At 41.2% G+C, this 24,844-nt stretch overlaps 1 protein-coding gene across 1 annotated transcript in view; it reads right to left on the bottom strand.

Annotated features, from left to right (window-relative positions):
• Positions 1-498: 498 nt before the first annotated feature.
• The window catches only part of LOC119169847 (uncharacterized protein KIAA0930 homolog), a 30,193-nt gene continuing 5,847 nt past the window's right edge, over positions 499-24,844 (bottom strand). The window contains exons 2-8 of the mRNA XM_037420858.2: positions 24,689-24,840; positions 22,904-23,083; positions 20,761-20,862; positions 17,452-17,709; positions 8,770-8,920; positions 6,177-6,281; positions 499-685 (exon numbers count right to left, since the gene is read on the bottom strand). Of these exons, the coding sequence (XP_037276755.2) occupies positions 645-685; positions 6,177-6,281; positions 8,770-8,920; positions 17,452-17,709; positions 20,761-20,862; positions 22,904-23,083; positions 24,689-24,840 (989 nt within the window). The 3' untranslated portion in view covers positions 499-644. The remainder of the gene's footprint in view (positions 686-6,176; positions 6,282-8,769; positions 8,921-17,451; positions 17,710-20,760; positions 20,863-22,903; positions 23,084-24,688; positions 24,841-24,844) is intronic.

Below are 24,844 nucleotides of genomic sequence, written 5' to 3'. Positions count from 1 at the left end.
AAATAATTAAATTAAAATAATGGGTGACAACAATGTTCAATTTTACAGCAGAAATGTGGGTAAGTTGATCTTTCTGAAGCTTCAAAGGATCTCAACAGTGCAGCCCACAGGGAACAGAGCCTAAATTCTTAGCTCTGTGTCTCTGTGTTCATGAGTATCATAATTGTACTATGATACCAAGTACCTAATCTGGTGATCCTATGTCTCACATAATAGGCTCACTGAACAACCTCAGCCGACTGACAATGTTGAGACAACTGTAGTTCTTGAACAATGCTTACTCAGAACTGTAACAGAGCAGTAAACTCCTGCCTGCAGACCATTCGAGCAGCGCAGAAAATGGAGTGCACGAGCGTCATTTGCCAACAGCTAATTTTGACGTGGTGTGCGTGACTAATATTCTATCCCTGCTTTCGTGCCTACTGCAAGGCCTCAAAATGCAATGTCTGCAACACATCGTGGAGCACGAGATTGAAAAACATGCAGTTTTTCTCTCTCTAGACTCGCCATAATTTCTATCCTTGTGCGTCGATGGCCCCCAGCTGGCTGCATTTGATCCAGAGGATGCGATGAGGGCGCAGTTGCAGTCTTGGACAAGAAAAATGCAATCGACTAGTCTTCAACGCCTGCAAGATGGGCAGAGGCTAGAAGGTAAGCAGGGGCTCGCGTCGTACGTCCAGTAGATCTGCGACAGAGGTACGGCAGTACCAGATGGTTTCAAGCACGTGTGGTCACCAAATGCAACACTCTACATTCTAAAAAGAAAGGGTGTGCTCAAGGTGTTGTTCTGACACAGCAATAATCGTCATCTATCCTGCATTATTTTGCTTGCATTATCGCATGTCACTGATGGCATGATTAATTGATATGTGGAGTTTAACATCCCAAAACCACCATATGATTATGAGAGACGCCGTAGCGAAGGGCTCCAGAAATTTCGACCACCTGGGGTTCTTTAACATGCACCCAAATCTGAGCACACAGGCCTAAAGCATTTCCGCCTCCATCGGAAATGTAGCCGCCGCAGCTTGGATTCAATCCCGTGACCTGCGGGTCAGCAGCCGAGTACCTCTGCCACTAGACCACCGTGGCGGGGTGTCACTGATGGCGTGCCTGCTCTTAGCATGACACAGCATTCTTGACGTGACCATAGCAAGCGCACACTTTTAAAGAAGGGAACGCACGTTAACCTGATGACGGTTGTTGTAAGGCAGAAAGACGCCTGAAATGTCACCCCCCCACCCTTAGTTTAGAGGGTAAAAAAAAAAGGTGAATCTGGGGCATTTTGTTACCACACAATAAATGTTGTATATCTTGCCTGCATTTACCAAAAAAAAAAAAACAGAATCTATGTCAGACCGGAATATTGGTCGACCCCCTAAACATTGAATCTCCAAAAAAGAAATAAAAAAATTGCAAAGTATCGTGACGCACCCTTACCTTGGTAAATACACAACACAACCAGCTACACTGTGATGACATTTCTTCTTATTTAGACACTAATCTTATGTAGTTAAACACCAGAAGGCCACAAAACGCTGTCACTCAGACTCATCCGAATTTGAGTCCGATGACATCTGTTTTTCACTAGTAATGTCACAGAGTGCATCGTCCTCCATTCCATCCAATGCGTTACTGATGCAGCATTTGCAGAAAGACGGATGTATGTCGCCTCAGCGCAAAGCCCTTCTGCTTCATAAATCGGTGCACCCACAATGGCGAACCCTTGAATTGCGCCCTCGTTAGCCCAGAGACGCGCACTATCTGGAGAGCTTGCACACGGATGCACACCACTGTTACAGGTAGCAACTATGCACGCAGCTCGCAGATAAATTCAACGAGTAGCGTTTCCAGTTCGGAGTGAACTGCAGTCCGTCCACGAAACGAAGTTTTTTTTGGATACTGCAGGACGTGATGAGCTGCTTTGGGCTCCTCCAGTATTGGACACATTTCTCCGATGCACCGAATTCCCTTTGTGCCTCCAGGTTGCCGTCCAATTCGGCATACTAGACAATTTCTTCTTAAAGCCTATCATAAACTGTTGTAAACTATCATTAATTTCTGAAGGAAATAGAAAAGAGAAAACAGCAGACTGACTGTAGATAACTGAGGCAAAATGGCGTTGCTAGAATACTGTAGGCCTTGCCTAGCCTTGCCCAACAGCGCTGCTGCTGATGTTCATGATGGCAATCGAAGCTTTCGACATCAGCTGCCTATTGTTGCGAGACTTCTACATTTTTTCTGCCAATGACCGGTATATAAGACGACAGTTAACTTGTAATTGTGTTTGCTTAAAAAAAAAAAAGCTACCTATATTCTGGCTTTTACGGTAAGTTCTTTGAAACTTAATGCGTGCTATTTACCTATCGAAAATGGTATGCCATGATCATGTCACTAACACTACTTGTCACATAGATTCAGCAAACGTGCAGCGAAAATGCTAGGAGTGGCATGCAGGATAGATGACAACCATTGTGGTATCATAAAGACACCTCAAATATGCCCTTTTGCTTAAGAGTGTAAGAAAAATAAAGGTGCATGTGGGACATCTCTCTCTTTTCTACTCAAAACAAACTCCCTCTCTTTTCTACTAAAAAAACTGCCTCTCCGTCCCAGGCTATACCTAATATTACCGAAACTGTGACTAACAAGTCATTGTCATAATGAATTCTTAATTAACTCCTCTTAGTATCAGAATGAATGTTTTCAAATATTTTTTCTTCCCTCACACCCTGAATGCAATAGCTTGCCTTTCAGATCTCAATATAGCACTGACCCAATAGCTCACATAACATCATGACTACAAGGATTCCGAACAATGCTTCAATATACTTACTCCAACATTAACCCGCATGCATTACTCATTATTCTGTGGCTTAGGTTTACAAGGTGTGTCGCATTGTCCTCGCACACATGTATTGCTCTCAATGCTCTTTTCATATTTGTTCTTCTTAAATGATGCCCCTCCTGCGTGGGCCCGGCCCTTTGGAGGCCAGCAGTATTTCTGTAAATAAGTGAGTGAATAAAGAAATAATTTAATAAAAAAGTATAGAAACAACCGTCATCTATGTCGTCCTGGTAGTTTCAATATACTAACTGTAATCTGTGATTGTACCAAGACAAATGTGTAAAGCAATTGTTTGAATGTAACAGAAGTAGTGGCACAGCTAATAACCAGCAAAAATACTCGGTAATCGGTTTTGAATGCTGCATTTCATGGCTACACATAAAGAGATAAAAGAGAGAATTTGAAAAGCAAATAAATTTAGTAAACTGTGCTCTTTCATTAGCAGAGTAGCTAAGAGTATTGTTAAACAAAACTTCGTTAACCAATAAAAACACAGAAACAAAACACGAATGGTAGTGCTGCCCTGAAGTTTATGCACAAGATTATGCACAAAACACTAATGGCCTAGCAACATCTGCCATATATGTGCGTGGTGGTGCGAACATTTTACAGCGGTGCAAACATACCATAATGCGAACATTTTATTCTCAAAGCTTCCATGTTTGTTTTACCAGCCTGGAACAGCAGAGCAAGTGAGTAAAATGGCAACAAAGAAAGAATAGCAGGCATTTTTGCATAAAGAAGGAAAGAAATTAATTGTGGTAAAGCCTTGATATTGGCAAAATGTCCAAACTAACAGAATGCCGAACTACCGAGAGCATTAAAAAATTAAAGAAGGAACAAATGCTTTCTAGTACACTTTTATTTGCTATAGGAATACCCAAATCATGTTCTTATTGTGCATAAGTGCAGGGTTATGGTGAAATATTTCCCATCCTGTGCCTTCATTCAATTCGAACATGGCATGAGACCCCCATGTTTAAACTCATCGAACATGTGCTCTGACCTACATACCACGATGGCCCACCACCCTCACACATACGTGACGATAATATTTTAATCTGCAGTATGGTTGGCAACACATTGTTTGTCCAATGCAATGTAGTAAACAAGTTTTACGCCAGCATTACTCAGTAAACCAAGGCTATAATGTGCTTTACCTAAAACAACTTTCTTCATGTTCGAGCATCTGACATTTTGTGCATGAATTTCACCTCGTCACACTGTACTAGATGTTGCGTTTTGCTCCTGCAGCTAACGACACAATCATAGAGAAAATCCACACAGTTATCAAGGCCTTCGTGCAATTTATGCACACAGATTCAAAACGAAACTACTTAGTCCGACATCTGCTGTAGACGAAGCCATGAATGCTAGTGGCACGACCGGAGCGTCCACGCAGTTTTGAAGATTTGTACAGTGTAAATGCGCCGAATAACGAAAAAACTGCCACTTCTCAGTCATCACCCGTCTTTTGGCACTCTTAGAAGTTTCCGGTCTTTTGGCACTCTTAGAACAAGCAAGCATGGTCCTTGAGTTTGGTGCCTGCTATTCAGAGATGCCATTGCTGGCAGTTCGATTCGAAGAACCCCTAGTGTTTGCCACCAGATCTTTTGATTCGCCTGCCTCTAAGCTTTACAAACTGTCTGAATAAGAACACACAATACCGAAATTGATGAAGGTCAAATTAACAAGATTTTACTGTAATTTCCGATTACAGGCCTCTAAAGCTAATGACAACTGTTTTTTTTATGTAGCTTCATGCCCCAATTGGTGCCTGCTATTCAGAGATGCCGTTGCTGGCAGTTCGATTCAAAGAACCCCTAGTGTTTGCCACCAGATCTGTTGTCACTAGATGTCAAAACGGTTATTTCTTTGGTCAGAAATAATTTTTAAACTCGCAAGGTAAAACTGAGCTTTCAGTAATTAGCTCGTGTTTGTCATGTAATTACAACTCTATCAAGGTTGAGAGAAAAATAAAAGCTTTAGCCTGTAGTTCAAGTGCTGAAGAAAAGAACGGTACTAAATTTGTTTAGACATCTTCACAGAAACTTGCTCAAAACTTCCATAAGGCACATTCACTTCAAAAATAACAATGCCAAGAAAACTATGTATTCATTTTAAAAACATTTGTTATTTCATATATTGAGCTTTTAACAAAAAGAAATGGTATTTTGCCATAATATGAAAATTCTGCAAAACATACTTTAGACTATAAATGCCTCAAACTGCAATTTTTGAAAGCCAGCACTTCTGACAATTTTGTACTATTTTAAGACCCTCGTCCTTCCTTTAGAAGACTCAGATGAGCTATCATGTTTGCAATTTTCACTGCCTCAAGTACAGTTGACTCTCGTTAATTCCAACCCAAAGGGACCTCTCAATTTTGTTTGAATTATCAAGAAGTTTGATTTTTCAGAAGTTCTCAGATATATAATTGTGGGTGAGGTGATACCACACATTATGATTAGACATTGATTCTATCAGATTTAAAAGGTTTTTAAGCGTATTTAAAACCTAACAACACGCAATGAACAGAAAGCCGAGTTGTAAGGTCCCCAAGTTCATCGGCCATTTACTGTGATCCCACGTTTTACAAAATCATGTATTGCTTTTCTGAATTGACCGAAAGTATGAATTATCAGAGTTTGAATTATTGGGAGTTTACTGTATCTCCATTTTGCAGATTGTTTTCTTTTCAGTACTACTGTAATTCAGTATTCTAAGCTGAACCCATGGTTATTTTAACTATTTTGGTCCAATGAACATTTTTGCAACACACTGCCTTAATTGAAATGCAGCTGCCATCAAAAATTGAAACCAGGGCCATGTGTTCAGAAGCACAGCTTCATAGGGAGCCATCGCAGTGGCACAATGTTAGGATGCTCGGCTACTGGCTTGAAAGACACTGATTGAAATGAAATCAACGCATTCATTTCACATTGAATATACTGATAACAAACAGCTGTCAGACCTGTAGCCAAAAACTACTTGAAGGTGCAATAAAAAGTACCTCATAAAGCTTATAGCCTAAAGATCATATGAGGGATCAAACCATCAGAGTTCAACCACTTTCACAGCATTCACATGTCCGTGGCAGCGAAATGTTAGAGGCCCATGTAATGTGGAACGTCAGGGTAAGTTGACAAGTTAACAAATTTTCAGTGGTAAAAATTATCCAAAACCCTCCACTGTGGCATCTCTCACAGCCTAAGTTGCTTAGTAACCAAACCAATCCACAGCACAACTTCACAGACGCGATGCAGTCACAAGTGGCTAGCTGATGAATTACAATGCCAGCGAAAGGGAGAAGGTGAGCAATACATACCGGCCACAATGTGGTGCCACGGTAATGCCACGTATGTCAACATGGTGTCCAAGAGGCCCTCGTTCCTGTTGCCGCCGACGGGCACGCAGTCTTCTCCGCAAAGAGCTAGGCACAAGCAAAAAATGTTTTGTAGGTCTCGGTGTAACTCAAATCCGGTGATTAATGCACCTCCAGTAGTGTGAAACCTGCGGAAGTGCGTAGCAAGTGCCATAGGCCTGCAGACTCCCTCATGAGCCGACACCAGCACCAATCGGGCTGTGAGTACGAGTCCGAGTGACTTCGGCTGAGTGATATTTTGGCAAGTTTGAGTCAGAGTAAGTTGGCTCGAGGAAAACTTTCATGAGTCTGACTGAGTTTGGAGGAAGTCAATATTGGTGAGTCTGAGTTCGAGAGAGATGTAACTGCAAAATATATTTAATGAGTGAGCCTGGGTGAGCTCCACTTTTATTAGATGCAAAGCAGCTTAGGGTCGAGCTCAATCTCGGGTGCGGCGTCATCACCTTTACTGCGCATGCACGTATCTTGAGTTTGTTGATTGAAAAAACTGACTGCTCATGCTGCACAACTGTTCACTGGTCACCCCGTATACCGTATTTACTTGTGTAATGAACGCACTCGCATAATAAACACACCCCCGACTTCAGTCTTGAAAATTTGGACTTTTTTTTTTCACTGCGTAATAAACTCTCCCCCTACATTCTTCCGCTGCAGTCCCGCACACCGACATCTGACGCCTCCTTGCCCGTTGGATCTCTTCCGTTTTTTTATTATTATGCCGACTTCCCTCAGCCACCTCGGCTCGCTCCCTCCACCCTCCGCTCGCTGCCGCGTGCCGTATAGTTTTTTTTCTATCTGTGCGCGGCACTTACCCAGTCTTTTTTTAAATATCTATGCATTACAATGGGGGTTCACGAACGACGCGAGTGTAGAGACATCGCGGCTGACAAATACACTGCGAGAAAAGGTCATGAAACTTCCTGCGCCAACCGACAGCCGTTTCCTGCAAATACTAAACTTTAAGGCCCAGCCACATGCATGCAATTTTTGAGCGAGGACGACAGAATTTCCTGTTGCTATGGCTGTCGCGAAAAGCCTTTCGTTGCCGTCACATCGCAGGTTTCTGGAAAACCAGAAAAAAAAACCGCTTGCTGCCCGATAAAGATCGTTGCTATTCCCGTAACATGGTCCCCGATTCTCGCTTCGGTTGCAAGTGGGGCGGCAGCCGTATTCTGTCGTTAATCTTGTTATCGACGGTTTGTTTTGATGCTTCAATGGTAGCTTACTGCAATATTGGTTGTTTGCTACGACGTCAACGGTGGCGGCTTGGTCATGGTGCGAGATTGCCACGAAGTTCGAAAAGTGCATCATGGGGTTGTAGCGCACGCTTCTGGACGCGCCTCAAGATCACAGCAGATAACCCTATTGCTGTTAAACAATTGCGAGAAAAGATAGCTGTGAAACGCTTTTATGGCATGCATAAGCTGCACGGGAAAGGCTGGTAGAAGATAGCGCCTTCAACCACAGAAGATGAGTGAAGTGCAACAAAAAAGCTGAGCGATCTAACATTTTTTTGCATTATCGCATTTTTTTGCTTATACCAAAAAAGTTTTCACAAAATTTTCCCTGCATAATAAACACACCCCCAACTTTGCTCCGATTTTTCAAATAAAAAAAAGTGCACAGCCTAAGTAGCTTAGTAAAAAGTGCAGTCAATACGCGAGTAAATACGATATTCACAGCAGACAGTGACATTGAATGATAAGCAGAGCTTTCATGTTCCCCAAAAAGTTAACGCAAATGTATTCCTATTGAAGGAAATATTTGCTTATGGCAAGAAAGCGTCATTGCTTCATCTCACACGTCTGACTTCCATGACTGCCCTACTCCTCGCTTCTGACAGTCGTCAAGTGCTAAGCTTCGGTACAAGACAGCAAATAATCACATCCTGCACCGTGCTTTGTGACCAATGAGAATGTCTGTGTTTTTCTTGATGCTTCTTGCAGGCTTCTGTTTCATTTTTTTGCCTTTAATTTCTTATTCCATACTCGATTCATTTGCCTCACTACCCTTCATTTTGTTCCGCGAGTTTCAAATTGCCGAATCCTTCCATTCCTGCCTGTTATAACTATGAGCGCAGGTTTAATGCTCGTATTCTCATCTCGTTAGCAACATAGCAGTGGATAGTAGCCATATGATGGGGGGCTATGACAACCTTTAATTTGAAAATAGCCGTAGCATCAAAGACAATGCTTACATATGAACAATGGCATCAAATGTAAAGTCAATATATTCCAACCTTACATGAACAGCAGGTGAGTTTTCTGAACTATGCAGGAAGAAAAAATGGTAAGAGAGAACTTGAAAAGCACAAAAAGCAAAGACAAAACACATACAACAGGACTGGCACTTATTGTACGTTTTTTCGTTTCGTGGGCTTTTCAAGTTTTGTCTTATGACGGACCAACTCACCCAAACCAAGGTATTGTTACAAGAAATGGTAAAGAAGGAAAGGCATTGAGGTGAACATTGCATAGGAAGACTACTGAAGCTGGATACAGGACCAACACCGCAATGACGAAAATGGCAAGCATACCATCTCTGAGGTCGTCGGCTTCGAGTTCTTCGCCAGTTCCGCACTGGTCAATGCCCTGCCGTTCCGATCGACACCGGTACAGCGATCCTGGATTTGGTGGCGGCACCAGGCCAGGCTCTGAACTTCGGCGCCATGGACTGCAAGGCCACTCCTGCCGGGAAACACGACTATGGCTTCTCAACATGCAACACCAGGCATCAAGTGGCAGATGAACATAAACAAGCAATCGACGATGTACAAGCACCCAATTTCTTCCTGTTTGTTTAAGCTTGGCTTTCCTTGGCTGGAACTGGCTGAGCATAGATATGCAGTGGCTCAGCTAGCACACATCATTATGAACACATTTTTTATCACTGGTGCACATCAAATTCGTTAAACAAGTGAACTAAAATCTTAAGGAAATGAGCACTTTTTATAAAATACATCTTCGAGTCTTCCTAAATTGATGTAGAGAACACACCACAAACTTTTTGACGCAACTCAAACTTGATGGCCTTTACGAAAAGGGCTATGACATTGGAAACAGACTAATGACATATTGTAAACTAATGACATATTGTGTATTCTGCTTTTTCATCACTGTGTTTGCTGTTGTCGGGTGACGTTGAGATGAACCCTGGACCCGATATAAAAGTACTTGTACAAGGGTTGTGTGATTGCCAAACGGCAATTCAGGCCAACCTAAGCGGCCTTAGCGACAGACTTAAGGCCCTAGAAGACATTGTACAGCTTTGTAGGGACCAAGCGGCAAGTCTTGCAGAACTAAAAGACACAACTGAGAGGTTGAATTCAGCTTTGGAAAAGCAACAGGAAAAACTTGTTGCTTTAGAGGACAGAATGCGGCGAAACAATCTCATGATGTTTGGTATACCGGAGACTGAAAATGAAACTTCAGAAGAATTAGAAAAAAAGGTACTTGTAGAAGTATTGAAGAAAAAGCTCGGTGTTAATGTGAAAACGATAGAGCAGATGCACAGAGTCGGAAGGCCACATCACAACAAATCCGCAGAAGAGCCCTTAAGGCCTCGGCCAGTAATACTGAAGCTTTATGATTATGAGGAAAAAGAAAAGGTTTTCAATAGCTGCGGAAAACTAAAAGGGAGTGGTATTTCGGTTAGTGACGACTCTTCAAAAGAGACACTGAATAAGCGCAAGCTGCTCTAGAAGTCTGCGTTGAAAGAAAAAAAAAGAAGGCTCGCGCGTGCGCTTGAATCGAGACATGCTTACTGTAGATAACAACGTCTACGTATGGGATTATTCTAAGAATAGCCGTGTTAGGATTCGGCAGTTGCCGAAAACCAAAGGTGCGCCGCCAAAGGCTACACCAAGAGATAGTGGCCAGTGAAATACCGTCATCCAGGAAACAGATTTTCGACTTATAAACCTTAATGCTCGAAGTCTCGTGAATAAAGTCGGTGATTTAGAACATGTGCTCGCTAGTTATGACCCTCACGTGGTTATTGTTACCGAAACGTGGCTGCGACCAGAAATACGAGATTACGAGTTATTTCCTCCAGGTTTTAAGATAATACGTAATGATAGAGAAAATAGAGGAGGAGGAGTTGCAATCATAATAAAGGAAAATATTGAATTCATAACCATGAGTGGTATCCCTAATCACGAGAGCGCTTGGTGCCAAGTAAAATTAGGAACCAATTTAGTCGTAATAGGAGCAATCTATAGATCCCCTAACGCATCGATTGAATACTTAGAGGCGATTCAGCACTATGTAGAACAACAGAAGACTCGAAACCAGTGGTTAATAATTGCCGGTGATTTTCACTTGCCTGGGGTTGATTGGAATTCACTTACCATAGAGTCACGGGAACGAGCTGACTGTGAAGTGCTGCTTGACATTGCTTTCGCTAACGATTTAACGCAGTTGGTACAGGAAGGCACTCGCAAAACGGGAACAGCGCAGTCTATATTGGATCTAGCATTTCTTGATGGATGGTTTGAAGATTATCAGGTAGCAGTAGAAAATGGCATATCGGACCATCAACTAGTATTTGTACAAATTAGAGCCGACGTTCCTGCATCAAATGTAAAAGAATGTATTGCGCATGTCCCCAATTTTGATAAAGCTGATGACACGAGCATCATTGACTACTTATCGTTTCATCTAGACAGTCTGAGCCCTGATGATTACGTCAATTCTTTGTGGACAAGATTCAAAACCATTATCTTTCACTGTGTAAATTCATTCGTACCATTAAGAAAAAAGCAAAAGAATAGGCGTAATCCCTGGATAACGCGAGAGATAGTTCGTCAGAAGCGAAAAATAGGACGGCAAAGGAAAGTAAAAAATCGTGAAAAGATATCAAACTTATCTTCACAGTTGCGTACAACGCTGAGGCAAGAAAAACAGAAATATTACGAGGAAACACTTACAAACTTCATGGTGTCTTCCCCGCAAAAGTTTTGGCGTCATTTGTCACAAACCCCTCAAAGGCAATACAGCATTGTTGTTGACGACGAAATCATAACCGACTGTTCGAAAATTGCGTCTTACCATAATAAGTTCTTCCAGTCTGTCTTTTCAAATGATTCCGAATGTAGTGCTTCAACTACAGCAACATCATTCTCCCATTTGTCTGACATGCCAGAAGTACGCATTAGCTATGAAGGAATACTATCGCTCCTGCTAAACATTAAAGAACATAAATCTGTTGGTCCGGATGGAGTTCCAAATGCTTTCTTGCGTAGATACGCTGAATGGGTTGCCCGATACTTGGAAATAATCTTTAATGCCTCCTTGCAACAAAAACGGGTCTCAGACGACTGGCTTGTAGCAAAAGTGGTCCCGGTACACAAAACCGGAGACAAGCAGAATATCGAAAATTACCGGCCAATCTCCTTAACCTGCGTCTGCTGCAAACTCCTCGAACATGTTATATCGTAACGCAGCTTCTTGAGACCATCCAAGACTTTTCAAAAGCAATAGATAACGAAAGACAGGTTGATGCAATATGCCTTGATTTCGCAAAAGCCTTCGATAGGGTTCCTCATAACGAATTAATTAAGAAATTGAAGCAGATTGGCAAAAATAACAATGTAGTAGAATGGGTCAGGTCATATCTGACATGTAGGACGCAGTATGTGGACATAAACGGCTACAAGTCTGATCGTTTACACGTAACATCTGGAGTCCCTCAAGGGTCCGTACTCGGACCGGTGTTATTTCTCGTTTATATTAACGATATTTGTTCCGACATTAATCAAAATATTACTGTTAGACTGTTCATCGATGATTGTTTACTTTATCGAGAAATATGCAACCATAATGATCAAAAAATACTCAGCGATGCCTTGGCATCTATTGAGAAATGGTGCGAAACATGGAAAATGCAAATAAATAAAGAAAAAACGGTTGTTTTGCGAATTACAAACAAAGTAAAGCACGTCAAAAATTTCGAGTATCAACTAAGTTCCACTGCGTTAACTACCGTTAACAGATGTAAATACTTAGGAGTAACAATATCTGAAGACCTGAACTGGACCCAACATATCAGTAATATTTGCTCTACTGCTGAAAAGAAGTTACGGTTCTTACGTCGCAAATTAAAACTGGCTCCAGCCCCCGTAAAGTTAACAGCGTACTTAACAATAGTAAGGCCTACACTGGAATACGCAAGCATCATATGGGACCCTTATCAAAAAGGATTAATTAAAAACATCGAGCGGGTACAAAGAAGGGCGGCTAGATTTGTTCTTTCAAAATATTCTGTTACACAGATGCTGCAAGAATTAAATTTACAGCCCCTCGAGGACCACCGTCTCATAGCCAGACTTAAATTCTTGTTTCTGCTTTCCCAAAATACATTTAACTTTGATGCAGAGCAGTACCTAATTCCCCGTCAAGTGCGGAGCCTACGAAGTGACCACCTCAGAAAATATCTAGTTCCTCAATGTCGTGTGAACACATATGCATACTCTTTTTTCCCTAGAACAATAAAAGACTGGAATGTATTACCCGATGCTATACGTGATTCTCAAACTGCAGAACATTTTGAAAACAATGTTACGAAATATTTTCTAGGTGAATCTTCGTAAACGGTGATTGCTGTTTTTGGTGTGTGTGCCTGTCATCTTTTGACTATAAATCTATTTGCTGTAACTTGTCTCATGTACGTTGTAGGATGTAATATTGGGAAGTGTATTTTGTGATGTATGTGATGCAGCATGTAAGTCGTAGAACGTAGTATAGTGATGTATTCCTTTTGTATCGGCTATGCATTTCTTTTTTACGCATGACATGATGGTTATTATGTCAGTTTTCTACCCACCCCTGTAACGGCCTAATCGGCCAACAGTACCTGGAAATAATAATAATAATAAAAAATAATAATAATAAACATAGCTGTTCATTTATTTATTGATACTGCAACTCCTTCGGCAGTTTTAGCAGGTTGGGATACAATGCATGAAAAAAATACACAATGACATTTATGTACAGGAAGATGGCAATATTAACAACAACAACAACAACAACAACAACAACAACAACAACAACAATAATAATAATAATAATAATAATAAAAGAAAACAGACACAATCATTAAAGATAACAAATTAATGTTCAATGACAGAGCAAAGCATTTATCATAAGTGCAAATGAAACAAAGCAACAGACAATGGAGATGCAAGCAGTCAGTAACTATAAAAAATAACTGATCGTGTTTCAGCCATCAAGAAACGATGAAAGAAATTGCTTGACTGATGTTGTTGCTAAAGCTATTTCAATCTGTGACTGTTCTCAAAGAAAAAAAAAAAAGATACTTGAAGCAGTCATTATGAGAACGGAAAGGAGTGATTGTCAGTTTGTGTCTTTGGTGCATTGAATAATTGGAAGAGAATGAAACCTATTCGCTAGCGCTTACGTTATAGTGCCCTTTGATTAATTGATATAAGAATTTTAAACGTGATGAGCGGCTTCTTTTGGCTAAGCGCTTTAGGTTAGCTTGAGCTTGCAGTACTGAGCTGCATGGAAAATCGTAATAGATGAATTGTATGGCTCTTTTTTGGTTGTTTTCTAGCTTCAGAATATTACCTTTTGTGTAGGCGTCCCATATAACAGCAGCATAGTCTAAAACAGGTAGAACAATGGAATGGTATGTTAATTTTCTTACAGAAGGGGTAGCCAAAGTTAACGTTCCCCTTAAAAAGAATAATTTTCTATAAGTATTAGCAGTAACATAATAAATAAGTTTGTTCCACTTTACGTCATTTGACATCCATAGCCCAAAATGTTTGTATTCGGACATTTCAGACAAACTCACACTGCTGAAATTATATGTAAAAATCAAGGGTGTTTTCTTTCAAGTTATCTACATGAAAACAGTCTCGTTGAAGTTCATACACATCTGGTATTGTTTACACCATGAAGCAACACGCTGAATATCATTGTTTAACAGTGCCTGATCCAATGGATCGCTAACCTCTGTATAAAGAACACAGTCGTCCGTGTACAATTTTATTTTACAGACATGTCTTTTACTATATCATTTATTTATATAAGAAAATGGAGTGGCATTAGGACTGACCCTTGCGTTACAGCCGATTGCACTGGGGCAAGTTGTTAGATTGATCGCCTTTGAATGCAACAAACCGATGGCAATTATTCAGGTACGCTGAAATCTAAATAACCAGGCTGCGATTTCTAAGCAATGTAATTTAAATAATAATTTACTGTGTGATACTTTGTCGAAAGCTTTTGAGAAGTCCATGAAAATTTTATCAATTTTTAACATTATTTATTGACACAGAAAAATCATTAATGGCAGCAACTAGTTGTGTACAAGTTGAGTACCCTTTCCGAAATCCATGCTGGCATTCTGTCAAGATTTTATTCGCATCTAAAAATTCCACGATGCATTCATGTATACAGTCCTCTAAAATATTGCAGCTGCTGGACGCTACAAATATAGGATGGCAATTTTTTAGACACTCTTTGGCACCACTTTCATGAAGTGATATCCTTCTGGCTGTTCTCAGGTCATTCGGGAGTTGGCCGTCTTCTAATGAACGCAAAAACACAATGTGCAAGTATTTTGCAATCCATTTGGCATACCTTTTCAGGAAAGTGTTGAATATATCGTCAGGACCGAAACTTTTCTTTTTGTCCAGTTTTAAAAGCATGTGTAAAATTCCCTCCTCATTTATTACAACATCAGAAATAGCAGGTGAAGAGTTCTCCAAAACAGGTAACACATCATCATCCCAAGTAAAAACGGAGTGGAAATGCTCAATAAACGAGTTAGCAATATTTTTTTTTTCATCATCCAAGTTAATACCGTCAAGTTCAAATACATCATATTGGTGATGTTTTGGTGACACTTCCCGCCAAAACTTCTTTGGAGATGCTGTGATGAATTTATGCAGTGATTCTCCAAAGTAGCGCTGTTTATCAGCAGATAGTTGGAAGCAAAGCTTGGAGGAAAGAGAGAAAAACTTCTGAGGTTTATTTAGTGAAACCGAGCTTGTCTTTTTCATTTCATTTTTTAACCTGTTTAACTGCCTTTCAATCTCAGCATCTCCCGAGTAAACCAGGAACTTTTCAATGCAGTCATTAACAATATACTTAAAGCGATCCCAAAGGTCCTGAACATCTATACCGCCCTCCAAAAAAGAATCTAAGTAAAATGAAAGCGTGTCTATAATGAAAACATCATCAGCTCTCAAGAAGTTGCAGAAACTGGCAGAGTTACAATTTTCTTTCCAGTTCATGGTATTTCTTAGTAGCACAGCCTCGTAATCTGATATATCGGGAAATACATCACACACTGACTGAATACTTGAGTTCCCACCTACAAAGATAACAGAACAAGCTTCGACAGCAGCAAGTTTGCAAAACAGAGAACAAAAACAAGTCAATGTCAAACCTTGAAACAGCAAAGTCAGATCGAATAAAAAAATACCTTTGCAATATGTAATATTCAATATAAATTTGCATCCGTTACACTGCTATCACTGAGAACACCTTTAAAGGTCACAAATCACTGAGAACACTTTTAAAGTCACAACAGACTTTATTCTATAATATATCTCTAGAAGTCAGATCACATTATATCATGAATTTTATAGAAAAAAGAGTGCTTGCAGCGCCAGTACAACATATGTATCACAAGAACACTTAAAAAAAATTTTTTTGTCTTCTATTGGCCCTTCCACATTACCAAAAACATCACTCTTGCTGTGAAAATATGCTGAAAACATCCATGAATTGCACGAAAAAAAAGAAGAAAAGATGGCAACGGTGCTGCTGCTATGATGTATTGCACCCCAACTGTTACCCTAAATCCTGCGCAAGTGCCGTCCCCCCATTTGGTTAAGAATAATCCAACAAGATTTGGAGGGGGCCTTTGCTCTGTCGTGGATCAAACTTCAAGATGGCAGCGAAAATGCCGCTATCAATAAAAAATGCACACACGTGCTTATAGTGAAACCTTTTATTGAATACACATGCATTCACTGTTTAATTTCCCATCGTCGGGCAAATAGGAACAGTGAATGAAACAGCAGAGAGGTACCCGGCCATGCGACCGTCGATTGTTGTACACGGTCGGCAATATTTTTTTTAGCTTTGAAATATTGTTGGTTTTCTTGCATTAAAATATATCGCTTCGTAAAAATGTAAGTACATATGCACGCAATTAGTAGTACGCACTAAAGTGGCACTGCCTTCATGTGAAGTAATAATCCCATGCTCATCAGTACGTCAGTGTTCTCGTGTTACCTTGCATGCAGTTTCCAGGTCACTAAGATTTTGGAGCAACATAGTTTCAATACCTACACTGTGTCTGAGAAATGATGCGCACTGCAACTTGTCGTGGCCGTGCATGTGCGTAGCGACATTTTCGATTACTTGGCTTGGCTTGTGTATCGAAAGAGTAACGACGCCGAGAGCAGCCACCCATGACACAAACGCAGGCAACCTTGGGTGCCTCGCAACGTGGTACAAATGTAGGGAAGATGCATGAATCCATATCTACTCATTTGTAACACCATACCATTTTTAAAAGTAGTTAAAAAGGTACAAATAAAGTTGGTTAAGCATAGCGACAGGAACTCCTGCGAAAGCAGAGCAACGACAGCTTTCACAAGTCGCAGGGAGGGTTGGCGGCGGCGCTATTAATTTTCAACATTGCTGGAGGAAAGATACGTCCACGTTTAGAGCCTTTCAGATAGAATATGCTGCTTGTTGAATAACTACATGCTTTTGGGACTGCCTTCTGCAGCGACAACACTATGAAGAATGAGCTTTCTGTCACGACATAAAATAAACGGGCCAAGAAAAATCGGTTGTTGGTCCCTTTAAAAAACGTGGGCTTCCCGTGAGTACGTGGTTTCATGACATATTGAAATCGCCCAGCACTGAAACAACTTTTACATGGAGGCTACACGCTGTACAATCTAGCAGTGTTTTCATTCGTTTTGAATACTGTGACATTCAGAATATTTTCAATTTGTGTTGTGTGAATTGGACTACTGTAATATTCATTTAAATGTCCAAATTGCTTGAAAATTTCTCCATCAAACAAATTTATGGTTTCATTGTCTAGCCTCTAAAGAAAAGAAGGCCGAGACAACGCAAATGAATTGATGCTGGTATTTTGCTTGATTGATGCACCGTGTGGACTGCTTGCTTTGGATAGCCGTGGCCAGATGCGCTACGCAACTGACCTGTGAGGGTGCGGTCGTCGCCCTCCTGAGGGCCACCTGTGCCTGGCCCCTGCCTTGGGGTCCCCTCAGAGACACGAAGTGACATCGACCTCGCGGTGTCGTAGATGACGAGGCATCGGCACGGGCTAGAGTCCGCGCCAGGGGCTCGTGTGCCACACATCCTAAAAACAGCAATGCTGCCTGGGGGCCATCACGACAACGGGCACAGAGCTCCACGCAGAGCAACTCGCCCGGCCGCAGGTTCAGACCTTGGAAGGCCTAAAAAGTGAAATCCTTGTTATTATTTGATGCCATGACATGAAAATTTTAATGTCCAAATTCTTTTTGTGCACTACGAGTAGAGTAATGGCTTAACAAAGACTTAGTTCGTTAAATGCGCCGGCATCATCTAGAATTACATGAGCTTTGTGCTGCATGGCTTCAGACATGAAACACAGAACTGTTGGTATCACCATAACCAGAGGTAGCAGTCATGTGGTATTGCAAACAGGTTGAGCACATGTGAGTCATCCCAGTGCAGTAATTGCAGGCTGTAAAATCATTCTCATTAAACTGTGACATCAGCAGTCAGGACAATGATTATGAAAGCTACCAAATGTGGCCATTTCAGTTAAACAGTTCCTTGAGAAATGCAAGGGGGCATTTACTCTGTCACGAGTCACTCCACAAGCTAACTGAAGCTTCGCGGGGCAATTACAGGGTCAGCAACTATCTAACAAACAAATAACAAGACGATTTCACGTCAGCAGTTCTTCAGAGAAAATGTGTTGTGGAATATTGACCACCGCTCAGGGTGACACTGTCCAGGAAGCAGTGGTGCCAAGAGTCATGCGCACGGTTAGGATTAAGCATAGGTTGGCGCACTGGGGAAGAAAGGGGAGGCATAAAGCCAGCCCCATACATTGACATGATAGGGAGGAGGAGGGCACTGCGAGGCAGCTCCCCGTCCCCCTAAAGGGCAACCTTGCGCACACTTGTGGCATTAGGGATTGTACTAGGCCCCAAAGCAAATATGACATGTGTGTGTGCTGCTCAGGAGTCACCAGTTCACAACCACCAGAATAAATGGTTCCTTTCTATGTCAACTAATATGACACATTTCTATGCCGTGTACCGTCACTCGTGTGAGACAGCTCGGTTCAAACAGAACGTAGTGTACTAACTAGAAAACTGGTCAATGCTTCTACGCAGTCGCTACTTTGCTAAGAAAATAACTGTGGAGCTTTCTTTCTCTACAAAATGCCAAATCCTGAAACCAAAACTGGGGCGAATTTCGCTAGAATGAATCTCAGTATCTTTCACTTTTAAAACAATTACATTCAAAACAGGGCAATTTCTGATAGTAACAACAACTGCAAAGCACAATTTCAAGTAAAAAAATGAGCTGAATCTGGCATCTGCCTGAATCAGACTGAGCGAGATCCATTAAACCAGCAATGCATCTAAAATCACAATTGAAACAACCAACACGGTCGCATTCTTTCATCTGTGTCCTAGTTGCTTCCCCATCATGCTTTCCTTGCCCAATGAGATTTTCCTGGGCAGGTTGGTACTTGCTAAAGGAGATGGTGCTGTAGGGCAGAACTTAAATGCAAAGAGTAAGAGGCAAATGCAAAGAATAAGAGGCAAACTGTCCTACTTTCTTCTAGATTTCGGTGTTTATTTACAAGTTTTGTGCTACAGTATCGTGTCCTTTTGCTCCAATGCAGTATATTCAAGATCGAAGACTGGTGAAAATAAGATACATTGAGCACCGATATACTCCTTAATGAAGAAGTGATCTGAAATGGTGCAAAAAGAGTAAAGAAAAAGAAAAGAACATTCTTTAAAATTCTTCAATGAATGCCAAGAATGAGAAAATGCTGCCGAGAGTCGGAATTGGTGGGCCTTTTGCGTGAAAGCACCACTCGATCTACAACATAGCAGAACACTTAGGCGCACACACACAAGGACAGAGGCAGGTGATTACAGCATAAGCACTTAATTTCAACTGATGATTTGTTCACAAAACTGCACAATATCAGTGCTCCTGCAATTCAATTTTTAAGTCTGGTCATCGCCATTATGCCCATGCAACAAAGAATGGCCCAGCTGGAAGCACAGAGATGGTGTTAATAATGTCGTGAAATATTGCTATACACAGTGAAACCTAGATATAACGAAACAGACGAATTTCCCGAAAAATTCTTTACAAAGAGGATTTCATTATATGCAGGTTCAGTACAAAAATTCAAAAATAAGCGCACAAATTAGACAAAAGGGCAACAAAAGACTGAGCTCACCCAAAACATTCGTATAACAGCAAAAAACTGCACTATTATTGCGATAGCAAATGTACGGACACTCTCGATGAGTTTTCACCGTCGTCGCCACATTCCCTATTAAGTCCAAATTGATAACACGCCCCCATGCATCATAACTTTCATGAGAAATAACGAGTGTTCGCTCTCGCTTGAGAGTTTCGCTTGAGAGTGTGCCACCGTTGCTTCAAGTTTAAGCAGTGGTAAGGCAACCACGGAAGATGCCTGCTTGGGCGAAAATGATAAAATCTGGGGCAAAATTGCTAAATTGTCCATGGTGAAAATTCGTTATATCAAGGATGTCTCCCACTTTGTTACATAGAGGTCGCAAATACATGTGCATCTATGGAGTAATGACGGAGAATAGAAAAGCTTCGTAATATCAAAGAGTTCATTATAAGCAGGTTTAACCGTAGTTTGTTCACTCTGATGGGAGGTGGCAATCTGCAGCTCATCCTTGGCAGATCAGCTCTGGGCTGTCCACCAAGCCCGCGAGGCGGCTGAGGAGCTCGGCATCTCAGTCCCCACGTGGGAGCTGCCCACAACACGGTGATCTGTGTTTTGGAGGACCAAATAAAAGTTTATCCAATCCAATCATTCTGATTTACCCCTTTTTAGAAGATGGATGAAGCTGAAACGAAATATTTTAATCTATAAGCGTGAACTACAAGCTTTACTCCTGAAAACCAAGAATAGCAGGCTATGCCGATTTTAGCCAAAATACATATTTCAGTTATTTCGGTAACATGAGTAGACTGGCGAAAAATTGTTGGAGAAGGCCCAATCATATGGCCAATAGCAAAAGAAAAAGTATATTTTCTCGGTTTCATTTAAGGTGATCTTGGCCTTTTTAGACGAAAAAAAAAAACACCGCAATGATGCTTTTGCATAAAACAGACACAAATGCTCCGTACCCTAAACAAAATGTACCTAATACATTGAATCCTATGATAAATCCATAGTTTGCTGCAATTACAAAACGGAGCGCCGACTGTGGCGATACTCTCACCTCCTCATAGTTGTCAACAGCGAAGAAGATGTCTGGGTAAGCCACTTCTTCGGTGTCTCCCTTGTCCTCCATGCTGTGACGTGTGGGGGACGCATACACACGCTGGAAGGGACACCAAGCCGATGAGTGAGCCTTCCAAACTACCCGTTGATAACGCTAATGCAGAAGACAAGTTCCTAGAGCTGGTCAAGAATTATTGAACACCTTTATAAGGAACACTGATATAACATACACTTGGGGTGTGAGATAGACCAATGTGCTGCATAAAAGTAAGGGTTTATAAGAAAATGCGTAGTGCAATACCTCACTTATCAGAAACAACTCATAGAAAAGACAAGAATCACTCCTTCGTACACGTCACTCATAAAGAGGTTCATCATTAAACAAACTTAAAAGAAGTGTTACAAGTTGTAGTTGTGACAAAGAATGGAGTGAGTCACACTGTAGTGACGGCACCTACCCATCTTCGTATAACCATAGAAGGTAAAAACTGTTAGTAATAATATCTGGGGCTTCACGTCCCAAAACCACGAGACAATTACGACGGACATTGTAGAGGAGGCCTCTAGAAATTTCGACCATTCGGTGTCCTTAAATGTGCACTGACATCGCACCGTACATGGCGTTTCCACCTCCACCAAAATGCGATCGAGAGTGAACCCGCAACCATTGGGTCGGCAGCTGAGTGCCTTAACCACTGATTCATCAAGATGGACTGTGATAGCTTTTAGTCATACCGGAAGACAGGAAGCGCTGTCCCACGGCAGAAAAATTTTGAGTGAACTGGGTCAAAAGAACTAATGCAGGACAAGTTGAATAAATAAAAAGAAACAAAAGATTACCTGCTGTAGGCAAGGAATGAGTCCACATTCTCCTATTAGTAACACATATTTGAGGACAGCAATTCCTCTTTGAGATTTCATACGGCAGTCACCTTGTCCATTCTGCTTTTTCTGTCTCAGCTTTCATTTTTTTCGCTGCTTTCGTTGTATTGCCATGCAGTCAAGCCGTTTTCGAGCTATCTTTCTTTACACAATTGGCGAAATAAAGAAACCTCATTGAATTGAAGGAACGGTACAGTTTTATTTAAAAAAAGATGTTCTACAAACTAAGTGCAAAATTTTTTCAGTATACATATCTGGTAGATTTTTCTTCTTTCTAGTGAAAGGGATAGAGTTGTTCTTGTTATGTAATACTTTGCTTACGTTCCCATGAGATATATTTGTTGTCTTCCAAACTTAGTTATCTAAAGCTAGTTGTTTCATTTTCTTTGGGCCTGAAAAACTTTCCTTCTACAAATATGCCATGTGCAAACAAATCGACATTACCAAACATGCTTTGGCCACGATGAGATGTTACAAAATACGCAACATAATTTTAGCGGTTATATGGACCAGATCCCAATTAAACCTCACACAGCTGACAAGTAAGTAGAAAGAACATAAAGAAGAAAGGTGTGTGGCACAGTCTTTCAATAACAACCAGCATCTCTGCAAACAGTGGACAGCATTTTTCTTCTCTTCTGTCTATCTTCTCTATCAAATGACCAACATCAAATGACCACATTGACTTAGATTGATTGCCCTGTTTTAAATTCTGTTAGCAGTGCCGAAAGAATAGTTTTACTTTTCTTGTAATGCACGCAGTCAACCACTGAATCGTGCCTGGATGTAATGCTTGTGGTTCGGCTTATTTTTTAGTGCAAAAGTGACTGATTACGCAGCAAATCGAGTCGCTACACACATAAATCTCATTATAATGAGTTGAAAGAAAATACACAAACAGACATCTGTGCAGGTCAGAATGAAGCCTTGAGGGCATTAGTAGAAGGTCATGCAAGCTTTGTAGTAACTACCCTGTGAAGCATGCACGATAAACAATGACGAATATGATAAGAATAGCTTAACAAACAGATGCTTAAATCAAACGTGTTGTTGATTTTTTCATATTTTATATTCTTTTTCGTTGTTTCACATTTAATCAGTGCCTGTTTACTTACTGGTAGATTCGCTCAAATGTTAGTATGTTATTTTTGACACCTGCACAATTTGTACTATTTGTTTGTACCTTCCCCTGCTGTCTGGGCCTTTTCAAGGCCCTGCAGTCTTCCTAAATAAATCAATAAATAAATATAGTGGCCCACCTGAGAACGTCGCCGCAGCACCTGCAGATGCTGGTTTCCCGTACGCAGACACGCTGCTGCCGTTAGCGTGTACTCGAGCTGCTGAACGATAAGGTTCAGGTAGACCGTCTCCTCCCAGTGAAGATCCAAGTCTGCTATGGGAAGCTTCTTGGAATTTCGACGAAAAACCTGCACGGTGGTCTGGGGAGAGGGAGATTGCTGGTTTAATATGGCCACACCATTCCAAGGTTCACATGTAGTTACCGCTACAACGATGCAGCCATGAAGAAAGCGGCAGAGGATCCCTAAGCATGTTCCTTTAAAATGAGAACATGAAAGCATTTCTATTGGCTAAGCAGTTATAAAGTGAAAACTGCTATGGGATCACAAGAGCTGATTTTGATGCCATAGTTGTCCGCCACTGCTGCCAGTGTTGTCTGTAACAGCTGCTGCTCGAGATTACAATTTGTGTGTGTTCATGCACGCAACCATACTTTGTGCACATTCATACATATGTTTGTATGCGTGCGTGTAACTATGCATATGCAAAATTTGAAATTTTCTGGTGAAAAAATTGCCCCAGTGCCCATTGGTGGCGATGCCAGTGCAACTAGGCGCACGCTTTTGCCAACAAAGCCAAGCAGCATGGTTGTAGACAGCAGCTGTGGCAGTTGTTGATATTGCCTTCAGCTACACTGCAAGAGCCATTCTTTCTAGATGCGGCTGGTGCAGATGCCATTTGGGAGCACACTTTTACCAGTTTCACCGAGAATTGCTTTTATATTCACAAGTGTAGCGGTACAAGGCAGTTGGGCTTCCGATAGTTGAAGTCCAGCTGTCATGCTTGATGAAACGTGTACTAGAATCTAGGCGTAGGCAGTTGGTGGCTTTGCATTTCACCCTCGTTCAAATGTGCAGTCACTGCGGCTAGGAACCGGAAATACACCTTCTTAAAAGTGACACACCATGGCCGATGGATTCACATGTCAGCAGAAATACAGAACAGATCACTGGTAGTCTATTAAAGTAACATGATGGCTGCCAGAGGGATAAATGTGAAGTCAACAATGGCAGAAAATTGGGCTGTGTGATGACACTAAAAAAAGTTGTAATAGACAGAAATGTGCCGTCGCATATAAGACACGTCTAGCTTTGAGACTCCCTGGCATGGGCGTTAGCTAAATTTTCTTTTAGAGGGTGCAAACCCGTGTTTCATCACTGCCAGAAAAAGGGGAGTGTTGGATCAGCTTGTCTGACACAATTATGTGCTGGTGTGCCTTGAGAGGGACAGGTGCCCCTTTTACACCTGCCTACTGATGCTTCTTGGAGAAGCCTTATCATTTTATATGCACAAAATATAGATAATTATTATGCACATAATAATATGCCATTTGTAATTACTGTTAACCATATCAGTACAAATTATTGCATTGGATCGGGCCATCATGATGTGTAATGAATGCTAAATGCAAATTCTGATTTCAAAATATGAAAAGCAGGTTAATAAGGAAAAGAATGTCAATAAATTGTACATACCTGAGCTTGCTGAGGAATAAGGAACAAAACCTTGCTTATTTTTATTGAAACAGTAAATGAACATGAGGGATCATAGGTCATACGACACACATAATCTTTTTGTGTAAGGAAAAGTTTCTTTGAAAAAGCAATTAAATTGAAATGTTATCTTGCGAGATCACTACAAAACGTACAGCTTCCGCTATTTTTGCCACCAGGAGCTCCACGTGAGGAACTTGGAACATTAAAAATGACAAAAGCAGCCTCTTTCAACAGTGTTGCCACACCCACCTCCAGTCGTGGGACGTAGCGTCGGGACGCCTTGCATGCTGTCTTTTTCACAAAGAACACGAGGTCGTCATGCTGGTCCGAGCCTTCGGCGCACAAAAAGTGTCGGATGAAGATGTCCATCCAAAAGCTCGCGCTCGTGACAACAACGAAGCCTGA

This window comes from Rhipicephalus microplus, chromosome 2 (genome assembly GCF_043290135.1).
Source record: "Rhipicephalus microplus isolate Deutch F79 chromosome 2, USDA_Rmic, whole genome shotgun sequence".
NCBI lineage: Eukaryota > Metazoa > Arthropoda > Arachnida > Ixodida > Ixodidae > Rhipicephalus > Rhipicephalus microplus.
Note: the sequence above shows the minus strand (reverse complement) of the source record. Positions and strands in the feature narration are given on the sequence as shown.